This window comes from Stegostoma tigrinum, chromosome 25 (assembly GCF_030684315.1).
Source record: "Stegostoma tigrinum isolate sSteTig4 chromosome 25, sSteTig4.hap1, whole genome shotgun sequence".
Classification (NCBI taxonomy): Eukaryota; Metazoa; Chordata; class Chondrichthyes; order Orectolobiformes; family Stegostomatidae; genus Stegostoma; species Stegostoma tigrinum.
The window spans coordinates 37,230,189-37,254,029 of NC_081378.1; the positions used below are offsets into that span (position 1 = coordinate 37,230,189).

The window sequence follows — 23,841 nt, forward strand, 5'->3', positions numbered from 1 at the left end:
GATTTGCAATGCCATCAAACCAGTGATATGTAAAGGGACCCCTTGAGACTTCAAACAAAAAAAATTCAATCTTTGTTATTTGTTTTTATGTGGAACTGGGAGAAGTGAGGATGCTCATCCAGTTCTACCGCACTGTTGTGGATCAATAACAACCCACATTCAAGATTCATAATTGCGGAGTACATGAAGTTGCTGTCTGAGCTTTCAACCTTTGAGGGAGCAGAATTTTGTCTCTCCTTTGGAGTAAAATAGGCAGTAACAGATCAGCTCATCATGTTTAAGTCGATTAATGACCAAGGAGTAAAACAAATTTCAACAGTCAGGATTGTGATTTGTCTAATTTAGTATATATTTTATATCAGTAGTTACACTGTCAGAAATAACATTTTCAGATGTATCGTCATTTGTAACAATATTTACATTCAAGGTAATTTAATTTTCTATTGTATTATTTTGTGTACCTTCTTGTTTGAAGATATTATCTATGATTTACTTTTAGTTTTAAAAATGTAGTATTTGGACTTTTTTGGGTTCAAACGGTAAAGGCTTACCAGGCACTTCATCCCCAGCGTCACCATCATGTATCAGCTGAATTGTACAGTACAGGGAAGTTGCAAAGTAAAGTCCTTTATAATCATACAATACTTGAACAATTAAATTTGATTCATATAAAAACAGATTAAAAGTATTTGATGAAGGGTCTAGGCCCGAAACGTCAGCTTTTGTGCTCCTGAGATGCTGCTTGGCCTGCTGTGTTCATCCAGCCTCACATTTTATTATCTTAAAAGTATTTGCCATTTGGTTTAATCATTAATTCTTACCTGTTAATGAATTTATAGAGCCAGTGCTGTTAGGACACAAACAAGTATTATTGATAACCCTTAAACCATTTAGAAGTTAACAGAATAAAATGACAGTATCGTATTGTAACAAACAAAATAGCCTATGAAATGGAACACTTTCATCAGTATAAACTATACCAAAGGTAGAGGAAGAGTGTATTTTTTTATTCAATGAGCCTAGGTATTTGAAATGTAGTTTTCTTACCCCTGAAAGTTATGGGTGTCAACATTGTGTTAACCAACCACAGCAAGGCAAGTGCAAAAGAGTCAGCAAGTCAATTCAGTTCCACTACGTTTGGGAAGATAAAGTGGATCAGCATTATTGCTCCTGATTATTATCTGAGTGCTCCTGTTTGAAGGGCATGAAAGTGAACATTTGTCGAGGATAGAATTAAGGCTCTCCAAAAGACTCCAGTTATTAAATAGTGCCCTGCTACTCATTTTTGGAGTGCATGTATGAAGAGTTGGACAAGGTTCTTTAGAAGGATTTCAGGTTTTGAAATTGTACCCCGTCCTCGAAGTTTGTTGGAGAAGGTAAGAAATAAAGATTATATTTATCAATAAGTAGAGAAGTTAAAGAGTGCTGCTCCAGTGACTAGAAAGATGCTCAGCATGTTGCTATCCCAGGCCCTTGTGTGGCTCCGGGTAGATTATCGTTGCAGGTCTGCAATCAGCCTTTCACTTCAAAGCTGCAGGAATTTACTGTAAAAATGTAGCCAATATTTTAATTTTTTTTTCTGTCATTGCTTAGCACCACCTAAAACAACAGTGAAGCCAACACCTCCATCCACTACAACCAACAGAATTGGTAAATAATGATTAACATCTCTATTTTATGAGTTGAAGGCACTTACCTTAAAACTATACCCCCTATTATCAGTAACCTGAAGTTCATACTTCCTCATGATTGCTACATTTCAAATATCCAACCTTTTATTTTGAAGAATTAATATCTTCATTTGACTGATGTAATTTATGTTCATTTCTGTAGGTTAGTACAAACAATCTGTTCCTTTTAAGTGTTCTCACTGGAAGTCAGATAAAAGCTGGTACTGGGTGTGATTCATTACGGATACATTCATTCTAGCAAGGAGAATGTATGAAATATGCTACTCCTTCTGTTGTATTGATAGTACTGTTGCATTAATAAGTCCAAATATTTCAAAAGGGTTTGACAGTGTTCCATGGTAACAGTTACAGAGTATTAGCTTATCTTGGACGTTCTGGACCAGAGGTTTTGCACATTCTTCATCAGGACAGACTTGGAAAGACACTTCTTTCATATATATCCCCCTGTGGGATGTGGGTGTCGCTGGCTGACAGGCATTTATTGCCCGTCTCTAGTTGTTCTTGAGAAGGTGGTGGTGAGCTGCCTTCTTGAACTGCTGCAGTTCACTCGCTGTGAGTTGAATGTCATCATGGAGGGAATTCTAGGATTTTAACCCAGTGACAGTGAAGGGACAGTGATATATTTCCAAGTTGGGATGGTGACTGGCTTGAAGGGCAATTTGCAGGTGGTGGCGTTTCCATATATCTACTGCCCTTGTCCTTTTGGATGGAAGTAGGTGTGAGTTTGCAAGGTGCTGTCTAAGGATCTTTGGTGAATTGCTGGAGTGCATCTTGTAGAGTACACACTGCTGCTACTGAGTATCAGTGGTGGAGGGAATGGATGCTTGTGGATGTAGTGTCAATCAAGTGGGCTGTTTTGTCCTGGATTGTCCTGGAAACTTCTTAGGTGCTGTTGGGGCTGAACTTATCTAGCGACCTTCCTTTACACGATTTTAAGTGTTGATGGGACCATGTCCCAAATTGCAGAAATGGACTAATTTGAATAATCAGCAGGTTAACTTATATTCATAATGGGGTATCAGTGATGTATGCTTCGTTGTTGTTGGTACACCAGAACACTCCCAAGGCCTTCGTGGATTGAAGATTGAGATGAATATTGTTTGTCATTTGTTGCACAGAGTGTTGGTTGGCCAGCCAGAAGTTTATATGTAACAAAATATTGAATTGAATTGAATTGAATGTCACCTGTACTCAAATGGGTGCAGTGAAACGTTTACATGTCACAGCGTTGCGGTGCTATCTCAGGTACAAATATATCTAGGTGCAGATTCTTAAGAATAAATTCTCAGGAGAAAAATAATTGGAAAAGTGGAGAAATTGTTTGAAGACAATAAAACTGGAAATGCTATAAACTTTAAATTACAAATGTAAAATTCTGTAAGCGTTCAGAACATCAGGCAGTGGAAAGGGGAAATAACAGTTCATATATAGCATTTATTGAAATGTTTGAAAATGTTCTGAAATGTTAACTTTATTTCTAGGTGATACTTTTGGAAGATATGGCAAAATGGTGAGCATCTTGCCAGTTAAGCCCTTGTATGGCTCAGGGTAGATTATCATTACAGGTCTGCAAAGCTGCAAGGATTTACTATAAAAATGTGGCCAATATTTTAACCTGTTTTTTCTGTTGTTGCTTAGTATCATTAAAAACAACAGTGAAGCCAACACCTTTGTCAGCTACAACCAACAGAATTGGTAAATATGATTAACATCTCTGAGTTGAAGACAACATATTTACTTTGAAACTATACCCCTCAGTATCAATAACCGGAGGTTCATACTTCATGATTGCTATATTTCAAATATTAAACTTTTTATTTTGAAGAATTAATACCTTCATTTGACTGATGGAATTTATTTTCATTTCTGTAGATTAGTACAAACAATCTGTTCCTTTAAGCATTCTCACTGGAAGTCAGATAAAAGCTGGTACTGGGTGTCATTCATGATAGATATCAGAACAGACTTGGAAAGACATTTCTTTACTTATATCCCCCTGTGGGATGTGGGTGTTGCTGGCTGGCCAGCATTTATTGCCCATTTCTAGTTGCCCTTGAGAAGGTGGTGGTGAGCTGCCTTCTTGAACCCACCTGGTGTGAGTTGATCCAGAATGTCATTATGGAGGGAATTCTAGGATTTTAGCCCAGTGACAGTGAAGGAGCAGCAATATATTTCCAAGCCAGGATGGTGGGTGGCTTGGAGGGGAATTTTGGAAGAAATAAAGGAATCTATAAGTAACAGAAGTGAATACTGTCCTCAACAGTTGTGAATACAAGTGAGATCCTCTCAGCAGTGTATGCATTTCAAATTGGACCTAGTGGTTAAGAATGTGTTTTTTTTTCTTCAGAAGAGACAACTACAAGAATAATATGGGAAACAACTTCGACAGGTGAGTGATGTCTTCCTTCATGGAATTTTCATCAACCAGAGCACCCAGGAGACTATTTGACTCATCGAGCTGGATTTTCTCTCTGGGTTATGAAACAGAGGTCAGATCTGTTTCTGAGACTCAGGCTTGTCCAAAGGAGGAAGCAGTGACTCAGTTTTGATTTGCCTGAGGTGTTCAACTAATAGCTAACGGGCAGTTTCAGTATCCAATGAAAGATTGGTTTTCCAACAAAAGCCCACCCCAATCAAAGCCATTTCAGCTTCAGGGAAGCAGCAGGCTGTAATTGTAGGCAAGGGATTGGGACACATCAAAATCCTGCTTTAGAAATTTTTAAGTGGTTAATTAAAAAAATTCAGCAGCCAGGCTACTGTTTGGAGAAAAGGAGACCCTTTTCCAGAGAAAATTATGATTGGTCCTGCACCCAAAAAAGATAGAGAAGGCCTTTAGGCTTGTTTGGAATGCTGGTCTCTCAGCCTGTATGGCTGCCAATCTTAACTGGGCGTGAGAATGGTACTGTGGTAATGTGACTGGACTAATAGTATAGAGAGCTAGCTAATGCTTAGGATATGGGTTCAGACTCCACACTAGCTATTGTAATTGAATTTTAAATTCAATTAATAAAATTGGGAACTTGAAAGCTAATGTTATGAAACTACCATCAATTTTCATAAAAGCCCTTCATATTGCATTAGTTTCCTTTCAGGGTAAGAAATTTGCAGGCTTGCATGTGAGCTCAGATCCACAGCAATGTGATTGAGTCTTAAGTGCTCTCTGACATGGCCTAGTATGTAATTTAGTTTGAGGGAATTGGAGGTGGGTAATAAACACCGGCCTTGCCAGAGACACCCACATTCCATCAAAGAATAAAAAAGATCACTTTTGCATATCAGCGATACAGTATATGCACCTAGTGGCTTCCAATCTCACATCAACAAAATGGCTTGGAGATGGGACGGAGCTGAAGAACTGTGAGGCAGGAACGATAACATTTAATTCCCATTCGCTCCTGAAAATCCAGACAATCATATTTGTGTCAGCTTTTTGAATGAGCTGATCAATTCTTTGCAGTGATCTGCTGTATCTCTCTATTTCCGATGTTCTTTTTATTTCAAGCATTTATCTAATTTCTCTTGAAACTTCTATCAAACATGCTTTCATGATCTTTTCAAACGTTAGATTCCAGATTGTTACTACTCAATATGTGTACTGACTTTCAATATACTTAAAAAACAAGTTGACAGAATTGTTCTTTTTACAACATTGGCCTAGAGCCTGTACTAGATTTATTTCTTACTCCCTTGAGCTGGTTCTGCACCGGTCAATTTGACAATAGTTCTGGGCAATCTTCTTTTAGCCCCTGACAGTGATCAAATTAATTCAAACTAAAATCATCGGTCAATACACCACTGAATGATGCCAACAGTTTTGCAGGGCGTGGCACGTCAGTTTGGCAATAAAAACAGGGAACTGACTTCTTGGGCAAGCTGTGAAGAAATGCAGAGCTCTGTTACCTTCTGCAAGGGCATTTGACCCAACTATGAAAGACAGATCTGACATGTTCAGGAACAGTAAAAGCAGGCTGTGATTTGAAACAAAAATTCACATTCTTGAAGGAGTAGTACAATTAGAAGAATGGTCTGATGGCATGTTGACAGGCCATCCCCATCCCTCTTCACAATGTCTATTAGATTTAAGCAGTTGTCACATCTGTTTTGTTGCTTGTCAAAAAGCTTTTGCCTAGGATTTTCTTTCCCTTTGTGTGGGCTTGTCACATCATCTGGTTAATATTGTATTGTGGTTTGTGGGACTCTGCTGTGTGCAAATTGATGATTGATCATTGTATTTCCTGGATTATGACAGCAATGTTTTTTGAAAAATGTATTTAATTGTCTGTAAAGCACTGTGGGATGTCCTGTGGTCCTAAATGTGCCGTTGTAAATACAACTCTTTTCTTCCTTGTACTTTTTTCTCTTACAAAGATTGGATAAATCTTATTGCTTGCATACTAGCACAAAAGCATTATAATCTTATGAAAGCCTTTGATGTGATGTCACAATGTGACAATTGTTATTCTCTGTATGACTAATGGAAAACTTTTGCATGTTGACTCCCAAACAAAAAAAAGGTCTTTTGCAATTTGTCTAGAAACACAAGCTTGGAAGTGCTGTATCCTTGTGTGTGTACTTCCTGATAAATATCAAACTTATGGATGGATTAAAAGTAAATTCTTTCCACTGCAGAATTGCCTTGCAATGGCATTTGGTCTTCTTGGTCTGATGACTACACAGTGATAAATGTAAACCCAAATGATACTGCATCGCTAGACTATGTACGCAATGAACTGTGCCCTTCCACATCTTATAAGATTGGTAATATTCAGTGTCAATGCATCGAAAATCCTGAGGCAATAAGTGAATCAGAAGTCAGTATCACCTGTGAAGAAGATGTGGGGCCTATTCCTTCTGACAATGATGATGATTTGCTGGATGCCAACCAGTGTTCTTACACCAGAATTCGTGTTTGCTGTGAGCCAGCTACAGAAACCCTCACGACTAGCCTGCCTACAACAAGCACCTCTGGTAATTAAGAAGTGTCTGCTTTTTATCTTAAGGAGAACATGCTTACCAAAACTATGTTAAAAAGATTAAGCTATAAATGGCACATCAATAATACTGATAAATAGTTGAAGCTTTTGAAGTGAATATGCTATTATCTGATATTGGGGGAAAATTGCTTAATTTAGAGAAAATAATAGCAAAAAGAGATATATCATCATCTTTTACAAAGGTGCCATGGTGTTGTCACCTATGATTGGAGAGAGAAGAAAGATTTTTCTAAATTAAATGATTGACAACAGGTTAAAACCCTGCCAACATTGATTAGTATATAACAAATGATGTGGCCATATCAGGATCAATCATCTAAATGTATTGAGATTCATTGTGCTCAGAACAGTGTTGTTTATCAAGTTTAAATTTTTAATCAAGGAGAAATACTATAGGGGCCTGAAAGACCTGGACCATGTTGAGAAATCTGGGAAATATGCGTGAGAACACCAATAAGGCCTTTTCCGATGTGGTGAGGATCTTCTTTTTCCAGGTGTTGAGACCTGACTCTCTCCAGGGAGCAGCGAGTTGTCTATTAACAGAGATTATTGCTTGTTATCAACCTCATTAACTACAAATCTCATCTCATTAATAAACAACTTGCTATCCTTTCCTACTACACCTTGAAGAAACTAGAAGTTGAGAGTTCCTGACCTGAAAGTCAGAGCAGGTAGATGGTGACGTCAGCTCACTGTTTGCTCCTCTAGGCTGCTATTTTGGATACCCAGTAATATTGTCTAAGGACACACGTCAGGACATCAGCTCCATGTATGCATGTGTATGGATGCTGGTATCTGATTGCTGCGAAATTCTCAATCCCCTCATGGCACCTTGCTGTAATATAGTAAACACAGGAAAATATGTAGGCCATTCAGTCAATCAGGTCTGCTCAGCCATTCAGCGAGATCATAGCTAATCTAATAAACTCCACTTTCCTGCCTAATCCCTAGAACATTTCATCCCCTAGGTTTTTAAATTATTTATCAGTCTCAGCCTTGAATAGACTTAACAACCCAATCTTGAAAATCCGCTGTGGTAAAGAATCCAACCAGGCTACTATCCTGTGAAAGAAGGAATTCCTCCTCATCACTGCCGTAAAGGTGCAACCGTTTACTCTGATATTATATCCTCTGCTCCCATAAGGGGAAACAATCTCTCTGCATCTACCCTGTCAAGCCTCCTTAAACTCTTTTATTTGTTTCAAGAAGGTCACCTGTCATGCTTCTAAGCTCCAATGCATACTTGTAATATAGTCTCTACATACCTGGAACCAACCTAGCGCACCTTCTCTGGACTGCCTTCAATGCCAGTCTATCTTTGCTTATCAAACTATTCACAATGATCTTGGTATGGTCTGACTCATGCCTTGTATAATTTTAGAAAAACCTTTCTATGTTTATACTTCATTCCCTTCAAAATGAAGGCCACTGCTTCATTTGTCTACTCTATTACCTAGTGAACTTTGCTAGTTTGTTTTTGTGATTTTATACATGAAGAACCCCAAATGTCTCCACACTGCAGCTTTCTGTCGTCTTTCTCCATTTAAATAATATTCAGCTTCTCTAATCTTACTGACAAATTACATAGCCTTGCACTTCCCTACATTATATTCTGTCTGTTTTACCCACCCACTCAACCTCTTTATATCCCTCTGTACAACTTGCATGTTAAATTCAGTACTTGCCTTTCCTCCTCTTTCTGTTCCAACTATAGAATGCTTTTGCACTTTAAAGCTGCACTTAGGGGCATGTCAGTAACTACTATTGAAGCGCTATTGCAAGGATACTTTGGACACCGGGACAGGCACCCAACTCTCAGGCTGGAATAAGCTGCATCCGGGCAGTTCACTTTCTCTCTTCCTGCTTACTCACCATTGCTGCCACCTGGATATTGACCTTGACAGCATCTGGCCTTGCCTCACCTTCCCTTACTTTTTTAGCTGTTTGCCTCCTCAACCAGAGCTACCAGGCTCACATTACTTTTGTCTTGCCTTGCCGTTGAGCTCCAACAAAAAAGCCAAGAAGCTTGTCCATAGCTATCAGCAGTCCTCTGTCAAGTCAAATGAAGGGAAGCACCCTTGAGTACAACAAGTCGTGTCGCAGCCTTATCAGTTCAGAGGCTTGGACATGGTAAGTTTGCTGCTCAGTACAGTTAAGATTCCCTTTTCAAAGGGTTGAGGAGCAGAATGTTGGGCAGCACACCATGTGTCTTGACACTTTTTATCTTATTGTGGGTTGTTCTCTCCTGGAATGACAGAAAGGGAGGGATTGAGTGAGATGAAAGTGAATGATACAGCTGTTAGTGCTGGTATAGCTGGAGGGAACATCTCTTACAGTATAGAGGGCATGTAGAGTGGTGGTGACAAGTCCACGGGTGTGTGACTATAAGTGAGGAAAGATGCTGCATGCTATATTGAGAGTGAAAGAGCACAAGTGTTGGAGGGAAGTGCGTGTGGTAGTAGAGAGAGACAGTGACTGAGAGGTAGCATAGAGAGGATGGTGGCTCTTTCCTTGGCAGAGTGGAGATGTGTGTTGATCCTACCACAGTGTTGGCCTCCAGATAGCTGAGACCACAATGACCTGGACCAGGCTGGCAGAGTCTGGCCTCCACTGTTAGTCAAGGGGGAATTGGTAGACTATGGCCTAGTGGTATTATTGCTGGCCTATTAATTCAGAGATCCAGGTAATGACCTGGGTTCAAGTCCCACCATGGCAGATGGTGGAATTTGATTCCATAATAATTGGGAAATAGAAGTTTAATAATGACCACGAAATCATTACTGGATGTGAGGAAAATCCCATCTGGTTCACCAATGCCCTTTAGGGAAGGAAATCTACCATCTTTACCTGGTCTGGTCTACAGGTGATTCCAGACCCACAGCAATGTGATTGACATTTAATTGCCGAGAGGGCAGTTAAATATCAGATGAACAATAAATGCTGGCCTGGCCAGTGTCGCCCTCATCCCATGAATGAATAAAAAAAAAGAGGACCACATTCTTCTGTGCTGCCGTTAGGGTCTAGGCACGTAGTTAATGAGGTGTGTTTGAGACAATATGGCGAGCAAGCTCATTGGGCCACATGGAGAGAAACCTTCCAAGAAAGTCTATGAAATTGACACGTAGCTGAAATATGACAAGATTCAGCCCCCTGAGGCAGATTTATTTATAATTAATCGCTGCGTATTTTACATCCCAAATGACTCAGCTGACTTTTGTCAAAAGCCAGTATATGTCGTTTGATGTATTTTAAAACGCAAAGTGGAAGCAGTAGCAGAATGATAATGGTAATCCTGAATTCCAGATTAATGTCCTGGAGTTTGAATCCCACCCCGGCAGGTTGTGAAATTTGAATTAAATAAAAAGCTAGTCCAATGATGAGCATGTAACTATTGTCTGTTGTTGTAAAAACCCATTCTGGCTCACTAATGAGTGAGGAACAGCTTTTCGTCAATTACAGAAATGATTTAGATGTGACTATAGGAGGTTTGATTGCTAAGTTTGCAGATGACCCCAAAACTGGTGGTGTAGTGGATAGTGAAGAAGGTTGACTCAGACTACAATGGGATCTTGATCTGTTGGGCCAATGGGCTGAGGAGTGGCAGATGGAGTTTAATTTTGATAAATGTGGGGTCCTGCATTTTGGAAAGGGCAGGACTCAACGATAAGTACAGTGAATAGCCAAGGTCTTTTCCCTGGGTGGGCGAGTGTAGGACAAGGGGAGTAGATTTAAGGTGAGAGGGGAAAAATTTAAAAGGGAACTGAGGGGCAACTTTTTCACACAGAGGGTGACGTGTGTATGGAATGAGCTGCCAGAGGAAGTGGTAGATGCTGGTACAATTACAACATTTAACAGTTATCTGGATGGGTATACGAATGGGAAGAGTTTAGAGGGATATGGGCCAAATGCTGGCAAATGGAACCGGACTGAAGGGTCTGTTTCCATGCTGTACAGTTCTGAGTCTAAGTCTGCTGTCCTAACCTCATCAGATTGACATGTGACATCAGACACACTGTGTTGTGGTTGATTCTTAATTGCCCTCTGAAATAGCACTAACATGCCACTCAGATCAAGGGGCAATTAGGAGTGGGCAATAAATGCTGGCTAGGAACTCCCATATCCCATGACAAATTTAATAAAAAGACTTTTTTTTAAATTACGAGTAATCAGAGATTCATAGTAACTGTTTATATGTTCCTCGGTTAAAGTAAACCCTGGACATGAAAAATCACTCAAATGGTACACTTCTCTCAACTCTGAGAGTGGCAAAAAGTCCAATATCCAGGCCTTGAAATGGCTTCTGCCGAAAGCTCTCACATAGCCTTATAAATGAGGAAAGCTTCTCTTGCCACTTACAAGGTCAGTACAAGAAGGGGACAACATTGTCATAAAGAAGTAGTACACCAAGAGTCTCCACGACCTTGGCCTGGCAGATAGACTATGTCTATTTGGAGGCTGGTGCACAGACAGAAAAGCACATGGTGCTCATATCCATTGTTATCACACTTCTTTCCTATGGTAAGTTGTGATTTATTGCCTGAACATTTCCAGAACTAGAGTTTATCTGGGCAAATCATGTCAATGTGGATCTACCTATTGATTCCACCAGACACTGGAAACTAATATTTACAATAACCAACACTCAAACCTACCTGACAACTCAGGTACTCATTTCAGGGAATCATGATCTGAATGTAAGGGACATTTTATTTCATTTATTTTCACGTGTATTCGATGTAAAAATACAATGAAAAGTGTATACATTAGTAGTACATACGTGGTGCCATTCACATTAACTTAGAATAAGATAAGAAAAAAATGTTGTGTTCTTTCGTGGCTGAAATGATTTTAGTGAATAGACAATGATAAAAGTGAATAGATTTCAGATTTGAGATAACAAGGTGTAGAGCTGGATGAGCACAACAAGCCGAGCAGGAAAGCTGACATTTCAGGCCTAGACCTTTCATTCAGATATGCTATTTTTATTCAATTGGTTGCATGCACTGAGAAATCTTCAATAAAACAGGAAATTCTGCTGATGCTTAGCATTTCAGGAAATGTCAGGTGCGTTGAAAACAGTTAATTTTTCAGAGGGTGAGCTTTCTGATGGAATGTTTACCTCTTTTATAGAAACACCACCAGTGATACCAACTACAACCATGTCTACCACCAGCTACATACCAGGTAAGTTAGAGCTTTCACATCAAGTGAGTTGTTGTTGAGTATGTGGTTTGTCATTTGAAAAGGTAACAAACTATAGCCTCCACATTTTTATTGTCAATTTTCCTTACTTTTTATTTTTAAAATGCTTATGCCTTTACTATTGTAACTCATAGTAACTTTAAGGAAATTGTATTTCTGCCATGACATTTGGCAGAATAGGATACAAGTCAGGAATCTGATGAATTGTTCATCAATGTGCAGCAACTTCCACAACCATTTAATGGATGTTAGGGAAGGAAATCTACCATCCTCACCTGGTCTGGCCTACATATTACTCCTGACCAAAGCAATGTGGTTGATTCTTAACTGCACTTTGAGAATTTGTGATGGGAAATAAATGCTCGTTTTGCCAGCAACACCGATGTTCCAGGAACGAATAAAAAAAGAATTCCCTTGGCATATAAAGCTCTAAGTGAGAAGGGTGTGCTATAATATATTTCCTACTCATTGATACAGTTTCAGTTATCAATATATGGTGGGGGTTGGGGTGTGGCGGACACAAACGTGTTTGTCTCGTTAATTTGCAAATTGCCGCCTGAGTATTTTCAGGATCATTATTTATCAATTCATTATGCTCACGTGTCTAACATGGGGATATGCCACTGGCTGTTGCAAGCTAACATTTCCGGCACCTCTTACACAGAGCAAATGTTATACTGACTGTAAGGGTTTCAGATCAGTTGCAATTAGCTAAAATAATTTTTATTGAGCAGACTAAGATGGGAGAAAACAATTTCAAATTTACAATTGTTGGGGTTGGATACATGCAAAAGGAAGGAAAGCTTTTGGATTTAATTCTCTTGACCCTCAGGGTGCAACGTAACAGGTTGAAATGTTTTCTTTGTTTCACAGAAAGCACACCACCACCAGGGAGACCGACTACAATGACATCTACCAGCAGCTATATACCTGGTAAGGCACAGTGGTTTTATACTGAGGACCAGGTTTTCTGCAAAGACATACTTTTTTAACTCCATTTGCCTAATGAGTGTACAAATAACGATCAGAAATAGGCCATTGTGTCTCTCAGTCTTGCTCAACTATTTCAGAACATAATGGCTGATCTGATTGTGTGACCTCAAATCCACATTCCCCCCCCGCAATTCCTGATAACATTTCAACCTCTTGTATAGTAAGAATTTACCTTTACCTCACTCAAGAACTCTGCTTCCAATATCTTTTCATGAATTGAGTTTCAAAGACTCACGGCCTTCTGTGAGATAAAAGAAAAACCCTTGTGTCTGTTTTAAATGAATGATTGATTCCTTTTTGTTAAGTATGATCCCTAATTTTAAATTCTCCCTCAAAAAGAAACATCCCCTCTCTCTTCACCCTGTCAAGACCCCTCAAGATCTTATGCTTCAATCAAGGCACATTCTTCTAAATGGTGGAAGATACCAGGCCCAATATTTATATTGGTCCTTAAATAAGATGACTGCCCCTAAACATAGTACTGTAAATGTGATTTCACCGGTAAAGTAACGCTTATTCCTTACTTTTCTATTCAATCTCATTGCAATATATGATAACATTTTATTACCTTTCTGAATTACTTGCTGTCCCTATGTACCAATCTTTTGTGACTCATGCACAATGAAAGCTAGATCCCTTTGTATCTCAGAGCATTGTAATTTCTCACCATTCAGATAACAACATGCTTTTTTTAATTCTTTCTGCCAAAATGTAGAATTTCACATTTTCACACATGAACCTCCATTTTCTAGATCTTTGCCCTTTCACTTTTAATCTAGCTTTGTTGTTCCCTTATGTCCTCTTCACAGCTGACTTTCCTACCTACCTTTGTGTCATTAGAAAATTTGGCCACCATGTCTCTGTCCCATCATCACGGCATTTTTAAGTCCCAGCTCTGATTCATGTGCCTCTCCACTCAATACATTCTGCTAACCTGAATAAAGACTCATTCAGGGCTACTCTCTTCTTCCAATTAATCAGTCAATCTTAGAACCATGCCAATATGTTACCACAATACCATGAGTTTTATTTTCAGCAACAACCTGTGATGTGCCATTATAGCAAAGTTTTTTTGGAATTCCAAGTGCAGGACATACATCAGTTCCTCTTTCTGAAGTTACTTCAAGGAGATCCAACGTTAGTTGAACATGATTCCCCTTTTTAAAAAAATCTTATTGATTCTGCCTGTTTGATCTTATCTAAATATCCTGCTACAACTTCTTTTAAAGTAGCTTTTAACACATCACCATGACAGATATTAAAACAATGTACCACAGCTTCCTGCTTTCTGACTTTTGCCCTTTTGAACAAAGGAGTCACATTTGCTGTCGTCCATAAAATAGTAGAGCACAGGCAATGATCCTTCAGCCCACCATGTCTGCACCAAGAATGATGTTATTGTTATGTTCCAGAAAAAATATTGACTATCCATTCTATCCATGCCTCTCATAATCTAATATATTTCTAATAGGTCACCCTTCAGCCTCTGACACTGTAGTGAAAACAAACAGAGCTTGTCCAACCTCTCCTTATAACTAATACACTCCCATCCAGGCAATATCCTACCAACATCCGTGACACCACCCACGCCCTCCACCTCCTCCAGAACTTCCAATTCCCTGGCCCCCCGCTTCTTCCTGTCCCGCAGGCCCGACCAATCCCCCTCCACCGACACCTTCATCTGCCTAGCCGAACTCGTCCTCGCCCTCAACAACTTCTCTTTCGATTCCTCCCACTTCTTACAGACAAAGGGGGTGGCCATGGGTACCCGCATGGGCCCAAGCTATGCCTGCCTCTTTGTAGGTTACGTGGAACAGTCCCTCTTCCGCACCTACACAGGTCCCAAACCCCACCTCTTCCTCCGTTACATTGATGACTGTATCGGCGCCGCCTCTTGCTCCCCAGAGGAGCTCGAACAGTTCATCCACTTCACCAAGACCTTCCACGCCAACCTCAAGTTCACCTGGGCCATCTCCAACACATCCCTCACCTTCCTGGACCTCTGTCTCCATCTCAGGTAACCAGCTAGAAACTGATGTCCATTTCAAGCCCACAGACTCCCACAGCTACCTAGAATACACCACCTCCCACCCACCCTCCTGCAAAAATTCCATCCCCTATTCCCAATTCCTCCGCCTCCACCGCATCTGCTCCAAGGATGAGGCATTCCACTCCCGCACATCCCAGATGTCCATGTTCTTCAAGGATCACAAATTTCCCCCCATGGTGGTCGAGAACGCCCTTGACCACGTCTCCTGCATTTCCCGCAACGCATCCCTCACACTCTGCCCCTGCCACAACCACCCCAAGAGGATCCTCCTCATTCCCACACACCACCCCACCAACCTCCGCATACAACGCATCATCCTCCGACACTTCCGCCATCTACAATCCGACCCCACCACCCAAGCTATTTTTCCATCCCCGCCCTTGTCTGTCTTCCGGAGAGACCACTCTCTCCGTGACTCCCTTGTCCGCTCCACACTCCCCTCCAACCCCACCATACCCGGCACCTTCCCCTGCAACCGCAGGAAGTGCTACACTTTCCCCCACACCACCTCCCTCACCCCCATCCCTGGCCCCAAGATGACTTTCCATATTAAGCAGATGTTCACCTGCACATCTGCCAATGTGGTATACTGTATCCATTGTACCCGGTGTAGCTTCCTCTACATTGGGGAAACCAAGTGGAGGCTTGGGGACCACTTTGCAGAACACCTCTGCTCGGTTCATCATAAACAACTGCACCTCCCAGTCGTGAACCATTTTAACTCCCCCTCCCATTCTTTAGACGACATGTCCATCATGGGCCTCCTGCAGTGCCACAATGATGCCACCCGAAGGTTGCAGGAACAGCAACTCATATTCCGCTCGGGAACCCTGCAGCCCAATGGTATCAATGTGGACTTCACAAGCTTCAAAATCTCCCCTTCCACCACTGCATCCCAAAACCAGCCCAGTTCTTCCCCTCCCCCCACCGCATCCCAAAACCAGCCCAGCTTGTCCCCTCCCCCCACTGCATCCCAAAACCAGCCCAGCCTGTCTCCGCTTCCCTAACCCATTCTTCCTCTCACCCATCCCTTCCTCCCACCTCAAGGCGCACTTCCATTTCCTACCTACCACCTCATCCCACCTCCTTGACCTGTCCGTCTTCCCTGGACTGACCACCCCCCCCCCACCTCCCCACCTATACTCTCCTCTCCACCTATCTTCTTTTCTCTCCATCTTCAGTCCACCTCTCCCTCTCCCCCTATTTATTCCAGAACGCTCTCCCCAGCCCTCTCTCTGATGAAGGGTCTAGGCAAGAAACGTCAGCTTTTGTGCTCCTGAGATGCTGCTTGGCCTGCTGTGTTCATTGAGCTTCACATTTTGTTATCTTGGATTCTCCAGCATCTGCAGTTCCCATTATCACATATCCTGGCAAAACTCTTTTGCATCCTGTCCAAAGCCTCCATGTCCTTTTTATAGCGTGAGAACGAGAATTGCACTCAACACTCCAAATGCGGCTTAACTAAAGTTTTATAGAGTTGCAGCATGACTTACCAAGTTTTATACTCAATGCCCTGACTGATGAAGGTTAGTGTGCTGTATGCCTTCTTTACCACCTTATCCATTTGCTTTGCCACTTTCAGGGAGCAACGCACTGGTACTCTGCGATCTATCTGTATGCCAATGCTCCTATCATTTGCTGTATACTTTCCTCTTCTTTTGATGGCCCAAAATGTATCACCTTACACTTGCCCAGATTAAACTCTAGTTGCCATTTCTCTGCCAAATGTTCCAACTGACCTATATTCTGCTGTGTCCTTTGACAATCTTCCTCATTGTCCACAACTCCAACAATTTTGTGTTGTTTGCAAATTTACTAATCAGACCACAGATATTTCCATCCAAGTCATTTATATACATTACAAGCAACAAGGGTCTCAACACTGACCCTTGCGGAACAATACTGGTCATGGATCTTCAGCCAGAAAATTACTCCCCTCCACAACTACCCCCTGTCTTCAATGTCCAAGCCAATTTTGTATCCAACTTACCAACTCAACACTTACTTGGAGTCTACCATGGAAGACCTTTTCAAATGCTTTTGTAAAGTCCATGTAGAGAACATTTACTGCCCTACACTTGCCCATCATCTTTGCAACTTCCTCAAAAATCTCAATCAAATTTGTGAGACAAGACCTTCTCCCATGACAACATGCTGACTATCCCTAATAAGTTCATTTGTTTCCAATACCATCTCTAAAAATCTTCTCCATTAATTTCCCTACCACTGATGCAAAGCACAATGCCTAAAATTTCATGGGTTATTCCTGCTGCTCTTCTTAAATAAAGAAATAACATTGGCTATTTCCTAGTCTTCTAGGACCTTACCTGTGGCTAAGGAAGATCCAAAAATCTCTGTTAAGGCTTCGGCAATTTCCTTCCTTGCCTCCCTCAGTAACCTAGGATAGATCCCATCAGGGCCCTGGGGATTTATCTATCTTTAATGTTTTTCAAGACACCAAACACTTCTTCCTTCTTGGTATCAACTTGCCCAAAAATATCAACATACCCCTTCCTAATCTCACCATCACCTTGCCTTCTCCTTGATAAATACTACTGCAAATTACTCACTAAGGACCTCCCCCACATGATTTGTCTCCAGCCATAAATTCTTCCTTTGTCCTTGAGTGGAACCACCCTTTCCCTAGCTGCCCTCTTGCTTTTGATATGCATGCAAAATGCCAATTCAATGGAACTTCTGCTGAATCCAGAGAAATTTGGGAAATTAAAACCAATTCATCAACTATTTCACAAGCTGCTTTCTTTAAGATTCTAGGGTGAGGTGTATCAGGAACTGAACTCTTAATGACTTGTAGCTCCAACAGTTTACTAAGTACCATTTCTCTGATGATTGTAATGAGTCTGAATTTATCCCTCCTTTATATTTCCTGATTTCATATTACCCTCTGAAATGCGACTTCTATCCTGCATCTTTTGGACTCTAAATTTTCCCTGCTTCTTTACTTCCTACACCTTTCTATTTTGTGTTTTATCCAAACTTCTGACCTACCACTTGACCTTGTACTGCATTATGCTTTTTTCTTTATGGTTAATGCCATGTTTGACCTTTTTCATTATCCACAGATTGTTTGTTGTTCAGAGTTTCTCTTATTTGCTGGATTGTGTGAGACCATAAGAAGTAGGCTATTCTGCTTATTGAGTCTGGGCTGCCATTTAATGTGTTTGTGGCTCATATGACAAGCCTAAATTCCACTTCCTGCCTTTTCCCATTATGCCCTGATTCTCTTATTGATTAAAAATCTGTCTATCTCAGACTTGGGAATACTGAATGACCCTACCTTTACAGCCTACTGTGGTAAAGAATTCTATATGCTCACTATCCTCTGACTCAAGGAATTTCTCATCATCTCTATCTTTTAAGGCTAACACCTAATACTAAGATGAAGTGCTGTGGTCCTAGACTCTCACCAGATGAAACAACATCTGTAGTTATACCCTGTCAAGTCCCCTTTGAATCTTGGATATTTCAGTAAGGTCACCTCTCATTCTCTCACATTGTACTCCCAAAGAGTACAGGTACCATTTGAGTCAACTTCTCATGTAAGGCTAACTCTCTATACCGGGGATCAACAATGTGAACCTTCTCTGGACTTTCCCCAATGCCTATATAATCACTTGTTTATTTTATGTATTCTGAAATACACCCTTAAATGTCAGCCACTGTACTTCTCCAAGCTATCTTGCAATCAAATTCACCAATTTACTTCAACCAACTCTGCTTTCATGCCTTTATTATTGCTTATATTTAAGGTTTAAAAATAGTCTCAGACCCATTCCTCTCTCCCTCAGACTGATCTGTTGATCGTTGTTACCTAAGAGCACCCTCCCTTTTTTGAGGGCATTAATTAATCTCATTGCACAGAACCAGGTCTATTGCAGCCTGGTCTGGTTCTGTCTAAAACACGCTGTTCTAAGAAATGATCTGAAAACATTTTTATGAACTCTCAATCTAGGCTATTTTTGCTGTCCTGGATCTTCCAGCCTATGAAGTGGCTAAAAGCCCCATGATTAACACCATATCTTTCTGACAAGCTCCCATTATTTCTCCTGTTATTATCTGCCAAGATTCTGCCAAGTATACCTGCGACCAAATGGATTGAGGGCACAAGTAACAGTTATGTTAATTAAGGGATAACGGGGTGAGAATTGGGTGCGTAATGTGGAGAGGAAGAAATCAGTGTGTTGGTTTTGTGATATGAATATGGACTAAATCTCTGACTAGATTAGCATTTGTATGAACTTCGTCTGACTAACCTTTTAACCATTAGTATTTAACACATCCAATGTTGGGTTCCTATACAACACTCCCACAAATGACTTACTTCCTTTATCATATCTCTACCCAAAACATTTCAACATTATTTTTCTCTGAACTTGGGTGATCCGTCTTAATTGTGTAGATACTAATATTATGTAGCAGAGCCATCCTTACACTGTTACTTAGCTTCCTTCCCTGCATAAATGTCCTGTAGCCTTCAATATTCTGGAAGCAACCAATGTTGTCGAGAAGCTAAGTTTCTGTAATGATTTCAGATCAAAGTTGTTGATTTCTGTTTGTGCTGTCAGTTCATTAGTTTTGTTTTCAAAGCCGAACATGTGGATCCCCTGCTCACTCTCTGTCCTCTGGTTCTGTGCAGGAGTATACACAAGGTGCTCCCTTTATACAATTACTGAGCTTGCTGTTCAAGTATCTTCAGAACTGTTCTTTATCAGTTCAGTTTGCATCTATCTCATGTGAGAATGTGCCACAGACTATTGCAAGCTAAAGATCTGAGCAACTGCGTTATCAGACTTGAAATATCAACCGTGCTTCTCTCTCTCACCAGGTGCTACTAGACCTGCTGAATTTCTCCAGCATCAACAGTATTTTATTCTCAGAACATTTATAGAAACTCCATCAAACTGCATGACTATTCCAGCAACACTGATATCGTAGAAGTGTTAGAATGAATTATGAGTTATTAAATAGTGTGATCGCTCTTGACTAAAATAATGTTATTGAGCGGACTGATATAGGAGAAAATAATTTCAAGTTTGCAATTGTTTAACTTGGCTACGTGCAAAAGGAAGCAAAGCCTATAGATCTGACTCTGTGGAGCCTCAGGGTACGGTGTAACAGGTTGAAATGTTTTCTTTGCTCTGTAGAAATGACAACACCGCCAGAGAGATTAACTACAATAACATCTACCAGCAGCTACATACCTGGTAAGGGACGGTGGTTTTACACTGAGGACTGAATTGTGCTGAATAAGAGTGTTGCTTCTGAAATATATGTGGTCTATTATGGACGAGACAGCAATACATTGATTTTATTTTTACACCCAAATTGCCCTCCCTTGTTCCTCATTTTAAATATTTTGCCTTTTCATTCATTAAGGCACAATCTTTAGAAATTGTATTCCTTTCTGTTTCTGAATAACCAGCTGTGGGAGCTGCTGGTTAGACCTGCATTCATTGCCCAATACTAATTCCCCTCACAAAGGTGCTGCAGAGCTCTCTTCGTGAATTGCTGCAGTCCATGTGGTGTACATACACACTGAGTGCTGTAACTGAGAGAGATTTCCAGGATTTTGATACAAAAATGGTGAATTCATGATCAGATAGTTTGAAGAAATGTTTTGGTATCTCAATCTTTGTACAACATTTTGTGGAAAAGAGATGTATATTAAAAATTGCCTAGAATTAATGGATCATTTTGACATGACCAATAACCGCCACACCCATATCCCTGATAGTTGAATGAAGCATACACGACTTCAACTGGAAAGGATACATTATATAATACATTCTCATTATATAACACATTTTCGGCGACCAGTCATGTTTATCACATGTTAAGAAGATCATACAGCTTATCAATAGATAAAATCAGTCTCTGGACTCCTTCTTAGATCTTTATTTCAACAAATTCACTCCTGTGGGCTGTTGATAACTGCTGCCTTGATCTTTAATATTACGAGTGACATCCTGCTTTGAGAACATAATTTGACACAAGGTCATTCTGGCAGTGAAATATTGTGCTGATCTTTTACTTAATGCTCAATAAGAGTGAACTTAGGCAGTAGGACTATGATGTACCATGTCCCAATCTAATTTCACTGCCATTTTCCTTTTCCAGATTTGTAATGTTAGAAGTTGTCAATGGAGATTGAAAACCAGCAACGCCAGTAAATCTCTTGAATTGACATGCCAACTGTTTGGTTTTCCACACCTGTTGTAATGAATGTAATTTTATTGATCACTGTGATATAGTGGGAAACTTGCTTTTACAAGTTTTGTGCCACACAGGACATTCACGTAAGGAATTTTTTTGTCAATTTGATTCTATTGAGCCTCAGGGTGCAGTGTAACAGGTTGAAATGTTTTCTCTGCTCCATAGAAACCACACCACCCCCAGGGAGAATGACTACAACCATATCTACCAGCAGCTACCTACCAGGTAAGAGACAGTGGTTTTATACTGAAGACCAAGTTGTTCTCAACAAGAGTTTAACTTTATGACTCTACGTGGTCTGTTATTGACCAGACAATGAAATTTTGGATTTTAGCTCTATATCCAAAGATAGCTTTCTTATTTCACTTTCTAAATATGTTTGCATCTCCACTCATTAACATGCAATCTTTAGGAAGCTTTAGAAATGGTATTTCTTCTTGTTTCTCATTAACCAGCTGGGGTTGTCACTGGGTAGATCAGCATTCATTGCCCATCACTAATGCCCCTCACGAAGGTGCTGCAGAGCTATCTTTTTGAATGGCTGCAGACCATGTGGTGATGTGCACACTCAGTGCCGTAACTGAGAGGAATTTGCAGGATTTTGGCCCAGAAATGGTGAATTGATGATCAGATAGTTTTAAGATATGAATCAGTGTCCTGTATACAGTGTATCCTTGTACAGAATTTAGTGGAAAGAAACGTAGTTGAAAAATTGTCATAAATGAATGGATTACTCTGAAATAAGCATTAATGACCACACCCTTTTTCTTTATATAAGGCTGAAGACGACAAGTTTGTCAAACAATATTTCCAATTCACACATGTATGCTGAGAATGCCGAAGCAGATCATTGTTAACCAGGTTTCTATATATGCCATGCTTAGAAGAGACTCCAGCAACCAACTACTTATAGCTTGTCAATGTGAGAATGATCTACATATTCCTACTTTCTGCTTTCTATTTGTTAACCAATTATTATCAATGCCCATACATCACTTTCTTTTCCATGAGCTTGAAAAGATTTAACCAGGCTCCTTTGGAGGGCTTTATTGAATCCTTCAAACTGTTTGAGTGTAGTACGTACATAGGCTGTCCTTTATCAATTTTGTTTGTAACATCTTCCAAAACACCAACAGATTTGTGAAACATGATTTCCAATCTCTGCTGACAATGCCCAATTTTATCATCATCACCCAGGCTTCTACTTACCCCATCCTTTACAACAGTTTGTACCATTTTCCCAATGATGTCAGTACAATAGGTTGGTATCTCCATGTTATTTTTCTCACTCTCTCTTAAATAGCAGGGTGACATTTGTTACCTTCAGAACTGCAGTAATCATTCAAAAATCTGTGACATTTGTAATTTTGGAAGCAAAAGACCAATGCATCAACTTACCCACAGAACACCCTTCTCCACACTGGGATGTTGAACATCATGTCCTCAGGATCTATCAATTCAGGGACCTCAATTGACTTCAGGGAAAACAAATCTTCGTTATATGGACTTAATTGTTGTGTCGACAAGAAGGCAGTTGGGTCATCACCCACCATCGTCCAGCATGAAATATTGCCCCACTACCACTGAACACAAGGGAAGACTTTGAATTTCTCCCAATGAGTAGAATGAGACTGGGAAACAACAGGTTGCTTGTGGTCTCATGTTGTTGAATGTTATGTCTGAGTATTCCTGACTCAACCACATGGTGCAAAGAGAAAGTGATAAAGATTCTCAAGTCTGCATGGAATTGTCATACGAGAGAAGAGCTGCTATACACCTATCTACTCCAGACTTCCACAGTGATTTTCTGATGATAAGGCAATCTGCCTTCTGCAATCATTATAAAAATGATTGATTATATTGATATGGCCAACAAACCAATCTCTTTAATTAACTCATGCACATGAATTGCCACATTACCAAGTATTTAAAAAGTTGAATATGAGGATCTCCTGCTCTGTCCCCTGTTTCTGTGCAGGAGTACATACAAGGTCCTCTCTTTGTACAATTTCTGAGACTGTGGCTGGAGTCTTTTTATAACCATTCGTTATCCGTTCGGTTTGCTATCTCATGTGAGAAGATGCTACAAATTATTGTAAGCTACAGATCTGAGCAACAGTCATATCAGACTTGAAATATCAACTGTTTTTCTCTCTCATCAGATATTGTCAGACCTACTGAGTTTCTCCAGCCTCCATAATATTTATAACATTTACAGAAAATCCACCAAATCCACATGGCTATTGCAGCAAAGCTGAAATTGCAGAAATATTACATTGAATTACGAGCCATTAAATAGTGCAGTCTGTCTTGGCGAAGATAATGTTATTGAGCAGACTGATATAGGGGAGAAAAATTTCAGTTTTGCATTTGTTTAACCTGGGTACATGCAAAGGGAAGGAAGGGTTTTGGATTTTATTCTGTTGAGCCTCAGGGTGCAGTGTAACAGGTTGAAATGTTTTCTTGGCTCCACAGAAACAACATCAACACCAGGGAGACCGACTACAACCACATTAACCAGCAGCTACATACCTGGTAAGGGACAGTGGTTTTACACTGAGGACCAACATGTTCTCAGCAAGAGTTTTACTTTGTAACATAATAAGATCTGTTATTGACAAGGCAGTAAGTTATAGATTTTATGTTTCATTCTAACCGTGTTTGCATGGCCATCAAT

At 40.3% G+C, this 23,841-nt stretch overlaps 1 protein-coding gene across 4 annotated transcripts in view; it reads left to right on the top strand.

Moving 5' to 3' along the window:
* The window catches only part of LOC125463382 (mucin-5AC-like), a 132,692-nt gene that overhangs the window by 45,765 nt on the left and 63,086 nt on the right, over nucleotides 1–23,841 (top strand). For 3 of the 4 annotated variants that reach the window (XM_059654644.1, XM_059654646.1, XM_059654647.1), the window contains exons 29-36: nucleotides 1,594–1,650; nucleotides 3,330–3,386; nucleotides 4,039–4,080; nucleotides 11,816–11,869; nucleotides 12,761–12,820; nucleotides 20,096–20,155; nucleotides 21,330–21,389; nucleotides 23,640–23,699. In XM_059654644.1, the coding sequence (XP_059510627.1) occupies nucleotides 1,594–1,650; nucleotides 3,330–3,386; nucleotides 4,039–4,080; nucleotides 11,816–11,869; nucleotides 12,761–12,820; nucleotides 20,096–20,155; nucleotides 21,330–21,389; nucleotides 23,640–23,699 (450 nt within the window). The remainder of the gene's footprint in view (nucleotides 1–1,593; nucleotides 1,651–3,329; nucleotides 3,387–4,038; nucleotides 4,081–11,815; nucleotides 11,870–12,760; nucleotides 12,821–20,095; nucleotides 20,156–21,329; nucleotides 21,390–23,639; nucleotides 23,700–23,841) is intronic. The other variant, XM_059654645.1, reaches the window with a different exon arrangement.